This window comes from Lynx canadensis, chromosome D2 (assembly GCF_007474595.2).
Source record: "Lynx canadensis isolate LIC74 chromosome D2, mLynCan4.pri.v2, whole genome shotgun sequence".
NCBI classification, from domain to species: Eukaryota; Metazoa; Chordata; class Mammalia; order Carnivora; family Felidae; genus Lynx; species Lynx canadensis.
Window position 1 is genome coordinate 70152624 of NC_044313.2, and position 16312 is coordinate 70168935.

At 43.8% G+C, this 16312-nt stretch overlaps 1 protein-coding gene across 1 annotated transcript; it reads right to left on the reverse strand.

The window, feature by feature from the left end:
* Positions 1-8362: 8362 nt before the first annotated feature.
* On the reverse strand, positions 8363-16302 carry EXOC8 (exocyst complex component 8). The gene is made up of 2 exons (XM_030334464.1): positions 13998-16302; positions 8363-8540 (listed from the first exon to the last, which is right to left on the reverse strand). The coding sequence occupies exon 1, from the start codon at positions 16186-16188 to the stop codon at positions 14008-14010; it is 2181 nt and encodes a 726-aa protein (XP_030190324.1). The 5' UTR covers positions 16189-16302; the 3' UTR covers positions 8363-8540; positions 13998-14007.
* Between the last annotated feature and the right edge of the window lie 10 nt (positions 16303-16312).

Sequence of the window (16312 nt, forward strand, 5' to 3'; positions counted from 1 at the left end):
TCTTCAGAAAGTAAGTCTCTAACCCGGAGGATGAGGAACCGCTGCTGGGAGGGGCGAGGTGGGCGGGCTTTCTAGGACTCTGACTGCTTCTCTCACAGGTTCCCAGGCTCCTCCTCACGATCCTTGCCTCTCCTGAGCCTCGCTAGGGTTCCGGGGCTGGGTTCCCTGGCGCACACTGGTTGGCTTCGTTTCCTGCAGGTTAAGGTTTTGATCTCCTAAGTCAGGTAACTTTCAGCGCACGTCTGCGACGTTTTTGCCAGATTTCTCTCAATCGCCTACTTTGAAAAAAAAAAGAGAAAAAGAAAAAAGCTTAGGGGTGCCTGGGTGGCTCAGTCAGTCAAGCCTCCGACTGCAGCTCAGGTCATGATCTCATAGTTTGTGAGTTCGAGCCCTGCATCGGGCTGTGTGCTGACAGCTCGGAGCCTGGAGCCTGTTTCGGATTCTGTGTCTCCCTCGCTCTCTGCCCCTTCCCCGTTCACACGCTGTCTCTCTCTCCTTCAAAAATAAATCAACATTTTTTTTTAAAGTGTAAAAATCGCTTATTAAAACGGAAGGTAATGTTATGCTCAAAAAACCGAAGGTGACTTTCACCCAGCACACTCCTTGTCTTGTGCAACAGCGTCTGAACTGAGGAGCTTAATTTGGGGGAAGCAGGTGGGGAGCCGGGGACCTTGGGCTCATGTCAGGCCTTGACGGGCTGGCTGTGTCCCCTGCAGAGGGAAGACTTGCGACTTACTTGTTCTATTTGAGTAACACTTACCGGGCGCTTACTGTGTGCCAGGCACTTCTAGAAGTGCCTTCCAGACATTAGCTCTTTTTTTTTTTTTTTTTTTTTGAGAGAGAGAGAGAGAGAGAGTGCATGCAAGCAGGGGAAGGATCAGAAGGAGAGAGAGAGACAGAGAGAGAATCCCAAGCAGGCTCCACCCTCTCATTGCAGAGCCCCACATGGGACTCGATCCCACAACCCTGGGGAAACGACCTGAACCCAAACCAAGAGTCGGATTCTCCACCAACCGAGCCACCAGGTGCCCCAAAACATTAACTCTTTGAGTGCTCGGGACGAGTGTGCAGAGGGTCGTGTGAGGATTACCCCCTTTTCATCAACAAGGGAAGTGGGCCCCGTGGAAGGTCAGCGACACGAGGGAGTAAATCATCTTCTGGTTCCATTCACATGAATTTTGTGAAAGAATCATGGACTAACAAGACTATAAAGTCCAATTCTTGTTTCCATGAAAAACAAGACAAAACAAAAATCTCGGGCCAGGGGGTTAATGGCCAGAGCAGCCGGAACCCAGGCAAAGGCCCAGAGCTGGGGCAGTGACACCGCTGGGCCATGGGGGATGGCGTGACTCCAGAAGCCCTAGGACCCTGCTGGGGATGGAACAGCCCTGGACTGGGAGCCTCAGGTTCTCAGGTGAGGTGGCTAGGGCTTCCGGCTGCCCATGGCTTTCCCGTCAGTGCCCGACCCACCTCCCACCCCACTAGGCCCCCTCTCTGTCCCCCCTCCCTCCCTCTCTCCCTCCCCTCTGTCCCTCCTTCCCTCTCTCTATCCCTCTCTGTCCCCCCCACCTCCCTCTCTTTCCCTCTCTCTGTCCCTCTCTCCCCCCTCCCTCTCTATCCCTCTCTGTCCCCCCTCTACCTCCCTCTCTTTCCCTCTCTCTGTCCCTCTCTCCCCCCCCCATCCCTCTCTGTCCCTCTCACCCCTCATCCGTGCCCTAGATCAGCTCTGTCCAGTAGAATATTCTGTAATGATGGAGATGTTTTATAACTGCATAGTCCGATAGGGTATACACTAGCCATCTGTGACTACTTAGCTCTAGTAATGTGGTTAGTATATCCAAGGAACTGAGTTTATTGTTATTATTATTATTAATAGTATATATATATATATATTTATATTTTTTAATGTTTATTTTTGAGAGAGACACACAGTGAGAGTGGGGGAGAGGCAGAGAGAGAGGGAGACACAGAATCCGAAGGAGGCTCCAGGCTCTGAGCTGTCAGCACAGAGCCCAACAGGGGGCTTGAACTCACGAACTGTGAGATCATGACCTGAGCTGAAGTCGGAGGCTTAACTGACTGAGCCACCCAGACGCCCCTAGATAATTTGTATATATTTTTTAAGTTTATTTATTCTGAGAGAGACAGGGAGAGAATGACAGGCTGAGGGGCAGAGAGAGAGGGAGAGAGACAGGATCCCAAGCAGGCTCCTTGTCGTCAGCGTAGAACCCAACGTGGGGCTCAAACTCACAAAACTGTGAGATCGTGACCTGAGCCGAAATCAAGAGTCGGGCGCTCAACCAACTGAGCCACCCAGGCATCCTTTGATAATTTATATTTAAACAGCCACATGTGGCTAAGTGACTACATATTGGACAGTCCAACCTTAGATGTTTCATCTCTTAGAGAAAGACTAGAATCACCCACCCCAGATTCCCCTAACATCCTCCCCAGCGTACCTGACCGAGACCTTCGAGCTCCAAGCAATGGGGTCTAAGTGTTACTACTCTCAAGTATGTTTGAAAACATGATTTTCTTTTCCAGAAAAAGAACCTGAGGTAAGGGCAAGAACAAGCACAGCGCTCCACGCAAGAAAGGTAACGCCATCGCCACGTGGGAAAACACAAACGTTTTACATCTTTACTGGGGAGTTGTTACATCCGCAGAACCATTTTTCCAAATTTTCGAGCCAAGATTTATGCATTCCAGTGCGTTCAAAGCTTATCTCCAGCAAAACTGTAAGTAATAATAATAATTAACAACAACCAGTGGAGATGGGGTGGGGTGGGGGGAGCTGTGAAACAACAGGTGAAACAACACTGGCCAAATGTTGACAATTTTTGAAGCTTGGTAATGAGGACACGGGGATTCTTTATACTGCTCTGTTACTCTCTGTGTGTTGAAAAATTCAAAATAAAAAGTCTTTAAAAATAAGTATCCTTAGCAGGGGCTCAGTCGGTTGAGCATCCGACTTCGGCTCAGGTCATGATCTCACAGTTTGTGGGTTCAAGCCCCGCGTCGGGATCTGTGCTGACAGCTCGGAGCCTGGAGCCTGCTTCAGATTCCGTGTCTCCTTCTCCCTCTGCCCCTCCCCCGCTTGTGCTCTGTCTCTCTCTCTCTCTCTCTCTCAATATAAATAAACATTAAAAAAAATAATAAGTATCCTTAGACCTCACACATAATGTATAGAACAAAAGTGCTGGAAAGATGTAGCACAGAACAGAGAGTGGATCTAATTTTTAACATCACGTACTTAATTTTCTTTTTCTTATTTAATGGTTTGAAAAGGTGATACATTCAAGTACTAAAACAAAACGAAACAAAACCAATCTACACTGCATCTCTATCCCTGTCTCCCAGTTCTAGCTGCCCAGACCCCTTCAGAATTTCTCTGCAAATATACACCTGTATTTTCTCTTTTTTTACTCCTAAAGCAGCACACTGTAGGATTATTCTGTATGTTATCTTATACTTAACAACATATTTTCATTTAATTAAGTAATTAATTTATTATTATTATTTATTTTAGAGAGAGAGAGAGAGCATAAGTGGGGGAGAGGGGCAGAGGCAGAGAGAGAGAGACAGAATCCCAAGTAGGTTCCATACTCAGTGCAAAGCCTGACGTGGGGCTCGATTCCACGACCCTGGCATCATGACCTGAGCCGAAACCAAGAGTAGGACGCTCAACTGACTGAGCCACCCAGGCACCCCTGTTTTAAGAAATCTTTTTTAAGTAATCTCTATACCCAACATGGGGCTTGAACTCATGACCCCAAGATGAAGAGTCATACGCTCTGCCCACTGAGCCAGCCAGCCACCCCTCTTAACAACTTACTTAAGACATGTTTCCACCTCGGTACCTGGAGAGGGCATTCCTTTTTAAGCTGCATGGTATTACACTGTGCATGCGCACTGAAGTTTGATATGGTTCTGGGTAGTTTCCATTCCTTTGCTGATACAAACACTGCTTCAGCGAAACCCGTTCAAATATTCTGTGTTTCTTCCTTCTTCTTTTCCTTCTGGTATTCTCATTATGATATGTTACACTTTGTTTTTAATGTTTATTTGTTTTGAGAGAGAGAGAAAACATGAGTAGGGGAGGGGAGAGAGACAATCCCAGGCAGGCTCCGTGCTGTCAGCTCGATCCCAGGACCCATGAGCCAAAATCAAGAGTCAGATGCTTAATCGACTGAGCCACCCAGGGGCCCCTGTTACACTTTTTACAGTTGTTCCTCAGTCCTTGGATATTCTGTTCTGTGTTTGTTTAGTTGGTTTTCAGTCTCTGTTTTCCTTGCTTTTCGGTTTTCAAGGATTCTGTTGATACATCCTGCAGCTTTCCTCAACCAGGTCCAGTCTACTGAGAGGCCCATCAAAGGCGCTCTTCATTTCCACTGTGATGTGGGCTTTTGTGAGTTGCTTTTATCTCTAGCATTTTTTTTTTTTTTTTGGTTCTTTCTTAAGATTTCCATCTCTGCATTACTGCTGCCCATCTGTTCTTGCGGGCTGTTTTCTTTATCCGTTAGAGGCCTTAGCATTTTAATCATGGTTGTTTTCAATTCCCAGTCTGTTTTCAATTCAATGGACCCTGTCATGTCTGGTTCTGATGCTTGCTCTGTCTCTTCAAATTCTGTTTTTGCCTTTTGGGACGCCTTGTCATTTTTTTCTTGGTGGCTGGACATGGGGTTCCCGGGGAAGAAAGGAACTGCTGTAAATAGGCCTTTAGTGATATGGTGAGTGGGGGGGAGCAGGGCTGTACTATCCAATGACGAGGTCTGTCTTTAGTGAATTTCAGGAGTGTTTCTCACCTGTTTTCGCCCCCCTCGGGTGGGACAGGCTGGCTAGAGTGGGCTGGGATTGGGTATTCCCTTCCCCAGTCAGCTAGGCTCTGCTAATGCCCCAGGAGGTTAGGCTCTGGTTAACTAGTCTCCCCTGAGGGCGGGCCTTGTTAAGAAAAAGAGTGCTCAACCCTATTTCAGGAAGTACCTTGCCCCGCCCCCTGCTGGAAGCCTCTGGATATTTTCCTCTGATACTAGGAGAACCTAGAAGGAGGTATATTTCACAATATGGTGGGTGATGAAATTTGAAGTGGGGTTCGTGAGCTAAGAAAGAATTCTTGAGACTACTTTAGTGCAAAAAGGTGATTTTATTAAAGCACGGGGACAGGACCGTAGGCAGAAAGAGTTGCACTGGGGTTGTGAGGAATGACTGATTATATACTTTTAAGTTTGTGGAGGGAGGGGAGGGACGTATAGATAACAGAGGTCTCCAAGGAGTTTTTGGATGCTGAAAGCAGGGTCTCCCAGGACACTGAAGATTTAGCTATTGTCAAGGTAAGGTTGCTTTTAGTTTTTAAGGAAGTGTCAACATTAAGCATTAAGGCAGCCATGAACGTCTTGGGGAGTATTACACTGACATCTATCAATGGGCTGCAGGCTGTAAGGGCATTTAATTTAAATGACATTTTTCTTGCCTTTGTTTCCCTCATCAGTGGGGGTCCCCCTAGAGTTAACTCTCAGAGTTTTGGGCACTGAGCCTCCAGTGAGCGTTCAGATTTCTCTGCCCCAGCACTGGTTTCTACCCTAAACTTCTTTCTGCTCTAGTAAGATAAGACATCCTGTATCTGCCAACTGGTCTCTTCAGTCTGGGGGCGGACCCCACCTGTGCCCCACCCCCACCCCCACTTGTGGATCCAAGAAGACTGGCTGCTTTTTCAGTCTCTTCAGCTTTTACTTATCAGGACAGAGGGAGACTTCTGGGCTTACATCCAAAACCGGAAACTAGAAGTGTTCTTACAAACTTATTTACAGGGGCCTGGGTGGCTCAGTTGGTTTAGCCTCTGACTCGTGGTTTTGGCTCAGGTCATGATCTCACAGTTCGTGGCATTGAGCCCTGACTTGGGCTCTGTGCCAACTGTGTGGAGCCTGCTTGAGATTCTCTCTCTCTCCTTCTCTCTCTGCCCCTCCCCTGCTGGCTCCCTCTCAAAATAAATAAACTTTAAAAAATCTGATTCGTAAATCACATAAGTTTACGGAGTAAATTTAATTTAGGAAGTATGCTAATATTTTTGTAGAATAAATCTCCAGAAATGGATCGTAGGGTCAAATGGTTTGTATAGTTCTGTATTTTTTAAAATGTTTTATTTATTTTTGAGGCGGGGGGTGGGTCAGAGAGAGGGGGGACAGAGGATCTGAAGCAGGCTCTGTGCTGACAGCAGAGAGCCTGACATGGGGCTCGAACTCATGAACCATGAGATCATGACCTGAGCTGAAGTTGGATGCTTATCTGTCTGAGCCACCCAGGTGCCCCATAGCTCTGTAATTATTTCCAATCTGTAAATATCACCAAAGTGCCAGTGACCCAGTTTACTGTAATTCCCCCTAGCAATGGCTGAGGCTACACGCACAAATATTTTAGAGACACTTCAACATTGGCGTGGATCCTGTAACTTTGAGGGACATGTTTAGCTAGAGAGGGTAAGTCAACATATTAGGTAAAAGGAATCAAATGTGACATTTAAGACATAAGCTCTTGTCCTGCAACTTTCCTACTTAAATGACACCTACTCACCTGTTTAGAAGGTTCATCTAAACAGCTAAGTGATATGTATCTTCATGCCCAGTGAAATTTCTTCAAGTTTGAGACTGTTTAATTTTGCCAATTACAAAGAATTCAGTAACGTACACTCCAGTGTTAATGGGGCGCCTGGCTGGCTCAGTTGGTGGAGCATGTGACTCGATCTTGGGGTCATGAGTTTGAGTCCCACATTGGGCATAGAGATTACTTAATAAACAAAGAAATAAAATATCTTTAAAAAAACCCAAATTGGTGCTAATGCAAATAATCTGGTTTTATCTATCTCATTAACTCAAATCTGCCACTTTAAGGAAATTATATAAATTATGATATCCTCTGTCAAAACACCATTAACTTTAACAGAATACTTACAACTGTAAATGGATAAAGCTTTGAAATAAAGACTGATCTATACTAGTGAGATGTCAACCATCAGACATAATCCAATAATCTAGCCTACTGGCTCAGAAGCCAGCCCTAGAAGAAAGTCTGTCTGAGTTCAAATCCCATCTAGGCTACTTATGGGAACTCTTTACAGGCTGAATTACTTGCAAATTACTTAACTTCACAAAACCTTAATGCCTTCAGAGACTGATGTGAAGATTAGATAAAATAACCTGTTAAAGGTGCTGTAATCATCGATAAATGGTTCTCCAAAGGAAGGTTTGCATGTTGTTTATCATACTTGAATTTTTTACATGTCAAATATTTTGATTCTCTTTTTTAAAATGTTTATTTATTTTGATATATGTAGAGAGACAGAGAGAGAGCACGTGTGAGCGGGGGAGAATCCCAGGCAGGCTCTGTGCTGTCAGTGCAGAGCCTGACGTGGGACTTGATCTCACGAACTGTCTGATCAAGGATCAGACGCTTAACTACTAACTGAGCCACCCAGGTGCCCTAAATATTCTGATTCTTATTGATGGAGCCACATGTCAAGAAAATTTCATCTTCAGAAAATGTACAAAGAAACACCAATTTGAAAGAATTCTGTGTATTAGTAGTGGTAGGGTTAAAGGTGGAGTGTAGAGAATGTTGCTTTGGCGTTGAACAGACCTGGCCTTGAGCACTGCCTCTCGTGTTCAGTGGGGAGATGCTTTGGCCAAACAGCAACCTCTCTGTCTCTTTCCTTAGCTGGACAAGGACTAGAACAATTGCTATCTTCCAGAGTTACTGTGAGGGTCAAATGAGATAACGCCTGGAAAGGGCCCGGTGCAAACTAGGACCTTCATAACCGAGAACTGTCATTAGTTATTCGAATCATCCAGTCAATAATATTCATTAATCAGCATTTATCAAGTGTCTATGTTATGCCCAACACGGCTCTAGGGAAGCCAATGAGAAAAAATGAAATGCAAATATTCCGTATGTGTGGTGTGAGATTAAAACATACATGTGTTTCTCAACATAATGGGAATATATTTAACATACATATATCTTGCATGTCCCGTACAACTCTGTTAAAGAGTAAAATGGAATGGAGAGGAGGGTCAATGGAACACCTCCTTATCTCTTTTTGTAAGAGCTCTAACTGTCCTATAAGCTCAGAGTGGCTAATTCTGATTTGAGGGGCTACAAGCCAGCTGTGTCACACTGTCTGATTTTTCATTCTGTTTGGGGACTGAAAAAAATGAGAATGTGTCTTATCATTTCATTATCATTATTATCAGGCCCCGCGCACCTCATGAATGACATAAGCATGACAAAGCACACACACACCATCATAGACCGATATTGCTAATGGATACCGATACAAAAATGTGAATGAAGTCTTCATTAGAATCAGGCAGTATATTAGAACAATTATATATTGCAACCAAATAGAATTAATTCACAGGGTGTAAGTGTGGTTCAGTGTTAGGAAATCGATTTTAAAAACTTATCCAATTAATATGACGTAGAAGAAAAGTCACGATGAGCTCAGCGGATGCTAAGATTCATTTGGTATTTCAGAATCCATTCCGGACCTAAAAAAAATTAAAACAACTGTTAGTTAACATGAATAGGGAATCACTTCCTTAACATAATGACCAAAAGCCAATGTCAGGCTTCAATGGACAAATAGGAAAAACGCTCCTACCAGATACACATCCAGTATAATTCCTAATTCTTAGGTAGGAATATCAAGCAAAAAGAGTGATGTAACATAGTTCTGGATGTTCAACTTAATACAGATACTAAGAAAACTACGTAAGATGTATAAAAATTGAAACGAGGCAAAATGATCTTTATTTGCAGGTGATGTGATTATATACTTGAAAACTCCAAAGAAACAACCGGGAAACTATTAAAACTCATAACCTAATTAAGGCACTGGTTGCAATATCTGTAATTAAAAATATATTATTTTTTTTAATGTTTATTTTTAACATTTTTAACATTTATTTATTTTTGAGAGGGAGACAGAGCGATCAGGGGAGAACAGAGAGGGAAGAGGACAGAGGATCTGAAGCAGGCTCATTGCTGTCTGCACGGAGCCTGACGTGGGCTGGAACCCACGAGCCACAAGATCATGACCTGAGCCGAAATCAGGTGCCCAACAGACTGAGCCACCCAGGCACCCCCAAATGTAATGTATTATTAAAATGGCACTTCTAGTCGATGAGGAAAAAGGACAATTCAAAACTGTGAAAACAACGTGTTTATTGTGGGAAAATGGGATTCTTACATCATTCTTTAAAATGAACTATAAGTGGGAAAAAATCAAATATTAAAATGAACAAAAACATGACATTTTTAGAATCTGGGTAGGGTAAGAGTCTGAGTGATAAGGCCTTTCTAAGCCTGATGGAAAACAGAGAAGAAAAGAACCCCAGGTATACCTGGGTTCAATTAAAATTTGCTATACTACAAAGGTGCCTGGGCGGCTCAGTTGGTTGAGCATCTGGCTTTGGCTCGGGTCGCCATCTCATGGTTGGAGGGTTCGAGTCCCACATCCGGCTTTGCGCTGACAGCACAGAGCCTGCTTTGGTTTCTCTCTCTCTGCCCCTCTCCACCTGTGCTCCTTCTCAAAAATAAATAAACATTAAAAAAAATTTTTTTAATTTACTATTCTACGTAAGTAGATAAATAAATGACAGTAGGAAAAACCGACAGCATTTCGTACTCATGAATTTCCCAAGTATTCAATAGAATCCGGCAAAATGGTAACACAAAGATAATCTAAGAATGGCAAAGAACATAAACGGGTAGATTACAAAAATACGAAATTGCTCACCTCACTCATAAAAATTACAAACGAAACTAGGTACTAGTTTTTCACAGATAGGATTAGTAAAAATAAATTTTATTGCTAATAAGAATAATCTGATTATTTAAAACTGGATGAATAAATGTGGACAGGTACTGTACATAGTTGGGACGAGGTAAAATGGTTCAACTTGCCTAATGAGCAATTTGGCAATGTTTGCCTAAATTTAAGGTAGAGTTTGGTAGAGCAATTTCTAGAAATGCATCCTATAGACATATTCACGCATGTAAGCAAAGATATACGTACAGGGAACTTTTTTCAGGAGTTTTTGTAACATAAAAACCTGAGGCCAACAAAGTATTGTAATTGGAAAATGCAAAATCATGATAAATCCATCCAATGTGACTGAATACTGTTTAAATCACGGGAAAAAAAAAAAAAACCCAAAACCCAGTCGGTGTAGCTACAGGTATTCACGTAAGAGTCTTAAAAATACTGAATTGGTGAATAAAAGCAAGATACGGAACAGTAATGTATAGTACAATCTAATTTTTTTTCTTTTTTTTTTTTTTTAGTATTTATTTCCAGGAGCCCTATGTGGGGCTCGAACTCAATGAACTGTGAGATCATGACCTGAGCCAAAGTCGGATGCTCAATGGACTGAGCCATCCAGGTGTCCCCAGTCCAATTTCTGAGGGAAAAAAATGTACGAGAAACTCTTCTGAGTGGCCACCTCTGGTGAGTGGGTCACTGGGTCACCGGGCTTGGGTGCAATGACCCTTTTTACCTCACACCTTTCTGCGTGGGCTCAAGCTTTCTTAATAAGCATGAATTAATGACCCCACCTTTCTTGCCTCCAATATTTGAAACATCTTCCGTGTGTCCCTGCAGCCCATCCTAGCCTGTGCCTCAGGTACTCCCGTTTGTGTCCCTGCTCACCTTTGCTCTTCCTTTTCCTTTGTGCATTTAAATCTTGTCCATCCTTCAAGGGCCAGCTCAAAGGCCAACAAATCCATGAGGACTCTCCAAACTTCTCAAAACAATGCTGCCCTCTTCCTTCTCAGTATTCCCACGAAATTACTGAGCACGAAAATGACAACACACAGGGTTTTGGGGTTTTTTGCAATGCTGTCTGCACTCAGTTATTTAATTGATGTAATTTGCATCACACTGTTGTGTATTTCATTTACTTTCCAACCTATTTTCCAATTTTTTATTCTCTATTTTTTCCAAGTCAAGCATTTCAGAGAAAGCATGCTCAAATTTATTTTGTCCTCCCCACCCCACGTTATAGTCCATGTGAGGCACGGCATTCAACAAATACTTTTACTTTTTAAATCAGTCATATGTGAAAGCTCCCTCAGGATCTATATGTATCAAAAAACCAGACCCTTGTCATTTATGTTCCTAGGTCCTGGGTCACATGGCCGACATTACATTTCCTTCATTTAGGGATGTGCAAATGGCATCAAATCCACTTTTTAGAGCCCATTCACACTTTGTGTGTCTGAAATTTCCCATTCAAGAGAGTCCCCCAAAAACAGATCTGATTTGATCACAATTTGGATAGTAAGCAGAACACTTATTTAAATTAGCTAACAGCTTCCTACCTATCATCCCCATATACAAAAATAAACCAAAAAAACCCCCCAAAAACCAAAAAAAACAAAACCTGGGCTCATAAAACAGTATTTCAGTAACAAGGATGTAAGAATACTGAATCCTAATTAAAGAAGAGAGATATAACATTGTAATACCAATTTTATCCAGCGTAAGAAAAATTTTAAGCTTTATTTTGATAAAACATTTCAGATTCCCTCATACCACAGCATATCAATAAGCAAGATGTACATGTACTGATTTTATCCTACATGTCAAGCCCCAAATTCCCAATCCCAGGTAAGCAAGTTGCAAAATACAAGTGCCGATAATTTAACTATAGGTAGTATTTTAAAGAAAAGTGAGTGTTCAGCACTTTAAATTAAATGAGGCTTTAATCAAAGAGAGACTTAATACCACAGGGTGTCTTTTTTGCAACAGTAATGAATTCAATCAAGTCTGTGATTTCAAGCTCGAGCGACAGTGTTCTGTTTGAGGCAAACAAGCAAAGGCAATCAACTCTTCGGTGGTATATTACAGTATGTACTATATATTTTTGGACAATTTCATTCCATTTTTAGCACTTGGGAATCTAAGGAAACAAGAATTAGAGAAGAGCTCTGATTCCACTTTGGGGAATGCAATGTAATGGCTCTGTCTTGGCACAAAGGTACACTGTAACACTGGTGGTGGTCTTTGATCAACTTCCCACGGTAATTGAATCACCAACAACTATAACTCTGATCAAGGAACACACAGATTTTACCAGAAGAAAATTCTGTACTTCCAGTTTTAAAAAGCAAACGGTTCTATGAAGACGCAACCATTTGAATTATCTGAGTATATACATTTAAGTTTTTACAACTTCATGCCTTAAGTTTTGACTTCCAAAGTATCATTTCCTGGACCCAACATCAAATATTTACACGCTATGTGTTTCACACAATATAATTTTAGAAACCGTAAGTTGCACAAAGTAATCGTAAAAGTTTTTATCAAATTCATGTTTCCAGTGATCTTAAAAAAGACAATTTATAGTTGTTTTTTTGTTATCTAGAAAATCCTAACTGTATGTGAAAAATTAATCAAAGAAAATCTGTAACTCTGATAATTTTCCACCCTTAAAAGGCATCGCTAAAAATAAATAAAAGGGCTCCTCTGCCAATGAGTAATGACGTCAAGGAGCTTCGCAACCCTAAGCCACTCTTGAAAGCAATTTTAAGTTTTACCTAATTTCCAGTCTTAATATCACTATTTTAATTCAGGAAAAAGATATGACCTTTTGAAGTCCGTGGCATCAGAAATGGCACTTTTGGACAAGAATCACAACTGAAAGCTAGTGGAAAAATGAACCTGAGCACAATTTCTCTCCACGGATGAGAGATATGCTCAAGGTACAGTAGAAACAGTAGTTCAGAAACCTTGAGAAGCTCAAATATCTTGAGCCATTTTTGTTTCACTAAACAATCTGAAGTAAGCATTATACTCACTTTTAAGAATAAAGGAAAATATAAAACATGAAACATGCAGTAGGAGTCACCAAAAGTTCGTTTCCTCCCTTTGCTTTGGGCACACTGTCTCACTTTTTTGTTCTCTACTTTGTTACCAAAAAACCCAAAAGCAGATCTCTGCTCAAAGCAGTCATACTTGAGAACACTATAGGGTGTGCATATGATTTTTTCTCTTTTCCCATCCACCCAGACCTGAAATCTACATAAATATTTCCATGTATACTTTTCTCCCATTTGCATGAAGTCTGAGCCACTATATAATTTACACGGAAAAAATCGGGGGAGGCAGCTAAAAATCACTGGCGGTTGCCAGGTTCCTCAGTCTGTCCTGCTTCTTTAATCATTTTTATTTTTTTAATACGATAAAGACAAAAGCTCCAGCTGGAAATTCACACAGTTCAGGAACATGTTGAAAATGTTTTTTACCATAGTCCTTAAGATTCAAGTAAATGCTCCCAAATCAAGTATCATAAAGCTGCTAATTAGCAGCTCAAAATAATCAGCCATTCAAATGACGTTGGAAATGTTTGCTGAACTGTTTTTATGAAAGCTCCCCCTTGTATTCTAGAAGGTTCCAAGTACTGGAGTCCACAAACTAGCCACTTTTAAGAAGGAATTCTTTTGACCAAAATGTACCCTAAAACCAATCTTCTCAATTCCTTTCTTTTCCCAAAGTTGTTCAATCACATTTTAAGGTGGGGAAGTATATGAACCAGGGTGTTTTGTATGGAACTGTACTCTTTAAGAAACCTAACATTTTAGTCAACGGGGAAACTTCACAACATACTTAAACCCTACGTATTTTAGATATGATTTCTCTGTGCTGCATAAAATATACTGTAAGGAAGTGTGTTTTGACTCAAAGGATACACTGAAATGCTGCAGTATGACAACATATTCTTAGCATAACTTAAAAGGAAAGCATGTATTTTAACAATTCCAATGTTTTGTCATTGGGGCTTAATTGGAACTTTCTTTTCTTTTTCCTTTTGATTCTGCATTTCTGTTTGAGAGGGCATCTTTTATTTTTAAGCTGTGTTTGAGACTATAAAGAATATGCTAATGGAACTTAATATATAAATATAAATAATATATGAGCAACATATACGTATACATATACCCACGACGCGAGCATCAGACCACTGATGTTGTACTTTCGGGGTTCACACGAATGAGTCTAGATGCGTTCCTCAGGTCCTGGAGTTGCTTGGCGGGTTTCCCCACACCTTCCTCAAACCTTTTCTCCACCACGGGGAGGACGGTCTCATATAGAAAGGATGCATTCTGTCTGATAAAGGCCTTTTTCTCTGGATCCTGCTCACACCGAAGGCTATAATCCACATGCTGCACAGCGACCAAAATGATCTCCACCAGGCTCTCCAAAAGTACCATGTGCAGCTCGGGGAAATACAGCTTCAGTGCCTCTTCCAAGAAGCCCATGGTCTGTTTGGTAAAAGCAACCACCGTGTAGCTCAGGTTCACCCAGCAGTCGTCCCCGGTGTACTGCTCAAAGTTCCTCACCCCACAACTCTTCATCTCCTCTTTGAGCTTGCCCAGGGCCTCTGGAGTCATCAAGTTCATCCTCCTCCACATCTCCTCAGAGTTGCGATGTTTAGTGGCTTCGATGATAATTTCTTTGTAACTGTGCAAGGCCCCTTGGATGTCTTTCACCAGAAGGGCATGGATGATGAAGGTGAGGTCCAGTCCGATGTCACCCAGTTGCTGACAGTGCTCCTTGGCCACTTTGACACACTCAGCCGCTGTAGAGAGGCTCTCCTTACTATCAAACACCTGCTTGCTAAAAGCATCCACGAACATGCCCATGGCTGATCTCGCCCAGACCACAAAGGCAGAGTAGCAGCCACTGTCAGTGCCTGCAAAATCCGTCTCGAATTCCCTTGCAGTCTCAAGGAGGCTTGTAAAGAAGACGTGGCATAGCTTATGGATATAGAGTAAAGTGGCACCCTCGATGCGAAGCTGGCGGATTGCGGTATGCACAGCTGCTGCCCTGTTTCTCAAAAACAGCTCACAAGCCTTTGTGCACTGGCCAAGCCGGATTAGTTGAGAAACTGCCCTTCGAGTAGCCTTGGGACCACCTCTCAGGGAACGATCTGGGGAGAGTTCAAAAACTAGCACCTCCGTGAGCTGTCGGACGCGCTCATCCACTTTGGCCCTTAGTTCTTTAACAGGCGGTGGGCTGGGCTTATCTTCCAGGTAATGGTTCAATTTGTCCAGCAGGTCAACGGCCCCTTCAAAGTCCCTCTGGGCGATACAGACATCCAGGTCTTCAGGCAACTCCTGGATCCACTCCATTGAGAGGTCCACCTTCTCTTCTTCTACCTCAGGAACAGCTGGTTCGTCGTCTTCTTCGTCCTCAAATGGGTTACTGGCCTTGGAAGGCACCTGCGGTGGTCCTCGTGGGGCCGCTGCCTCCTCCTGTTCCCTGCGTCTTTTTTCACTGAGGGCCCTCTTGGTTTCCTCCAGCACTTCCAGCCACTCTCGTTTGATTTTAGCATTTTCCGCCTGAAAAATACGGCTCTCGGGAAACATTAGCAGCTTGAACATGTCTTTCATGGGCGGGTTGTCCTTGACATTGACCACGGCCAAACCATCCAGGGGATAGAGGGCGTTGTAGCGATACATCCCACGCCTCTGAGGCAGCCAGGTGGCCACCAGCAAACAGTCGTTCATGAGAAAGCCGTGCACCCGCTGCAGTTGGGCCATGTGGTCCGCCTCGTATTCCACCAAATCCCCGTTGTACACCAGGTACTGCCCCGGCGTCTCCAGCAGGTGCCTGCAACCTTCCACCTTCTCAAGCAGAGTGGTAAGAGTGCGCTGCTTCCCTTCCTCGCCCGGACCCGCACCGTCGCGGGAGGCGCCCCCGGGTGTGGGAAAAAAGCCAGCCTGGCCCCGCAGGTGGTCTCGGCCCCCCGCGCCACCTCCTCCTTCCTCTCCTCCAGAGGCCGCGGCGGCCCCGGCGGCGGCGGCGGCAGCCGGGAGCAGGGTAAGCGGGATGCTCTCCAGGCTGCTCTTCTGCTCCGTCAGCAGATGGCTGAGCTGATACATCTCGCTCTCCAGGTAGGAGATCTCGCGGGCAGTCTCTATGAACTGCCGGTAGTTCTGGTAGACGTTGCGCTTCAGGTTCTGCGCCGTCTCCTCCGCCAGCGCCTGGATGCGCTGCCGGTGCTCCTGCAGGTCCCGGTCCCCGTCCGACTGCTGCGAGAGCTGCTTCACGTACAGCCGGGCCTCAAAACCCCCCGATTCCAGCTGCCGCCGCAGACGGCTCGCCCCACTGTCCGACATCGCCATCGCCATTTCCCTCCGAGTCTCACGCAGTCGCTGTCACTACCGCCTCCGCGGGTGCCGCCGCGGTCGAGACCCACCCAAGTCCCGCGGAGCTCCAGGGCTGAGGAAGCAGGACGGAAGGGAGACGAGTACG

Excerpts from the sequence above, each read along its gene's own strand:
- EXOC8 (XM_030334464.1), bottom strand. The coding sequence starts at position 16,188 with ATGGCGATGGCGATGTCGGACAGTGGGGCGAGCCGTCTGCGGCGGCAG.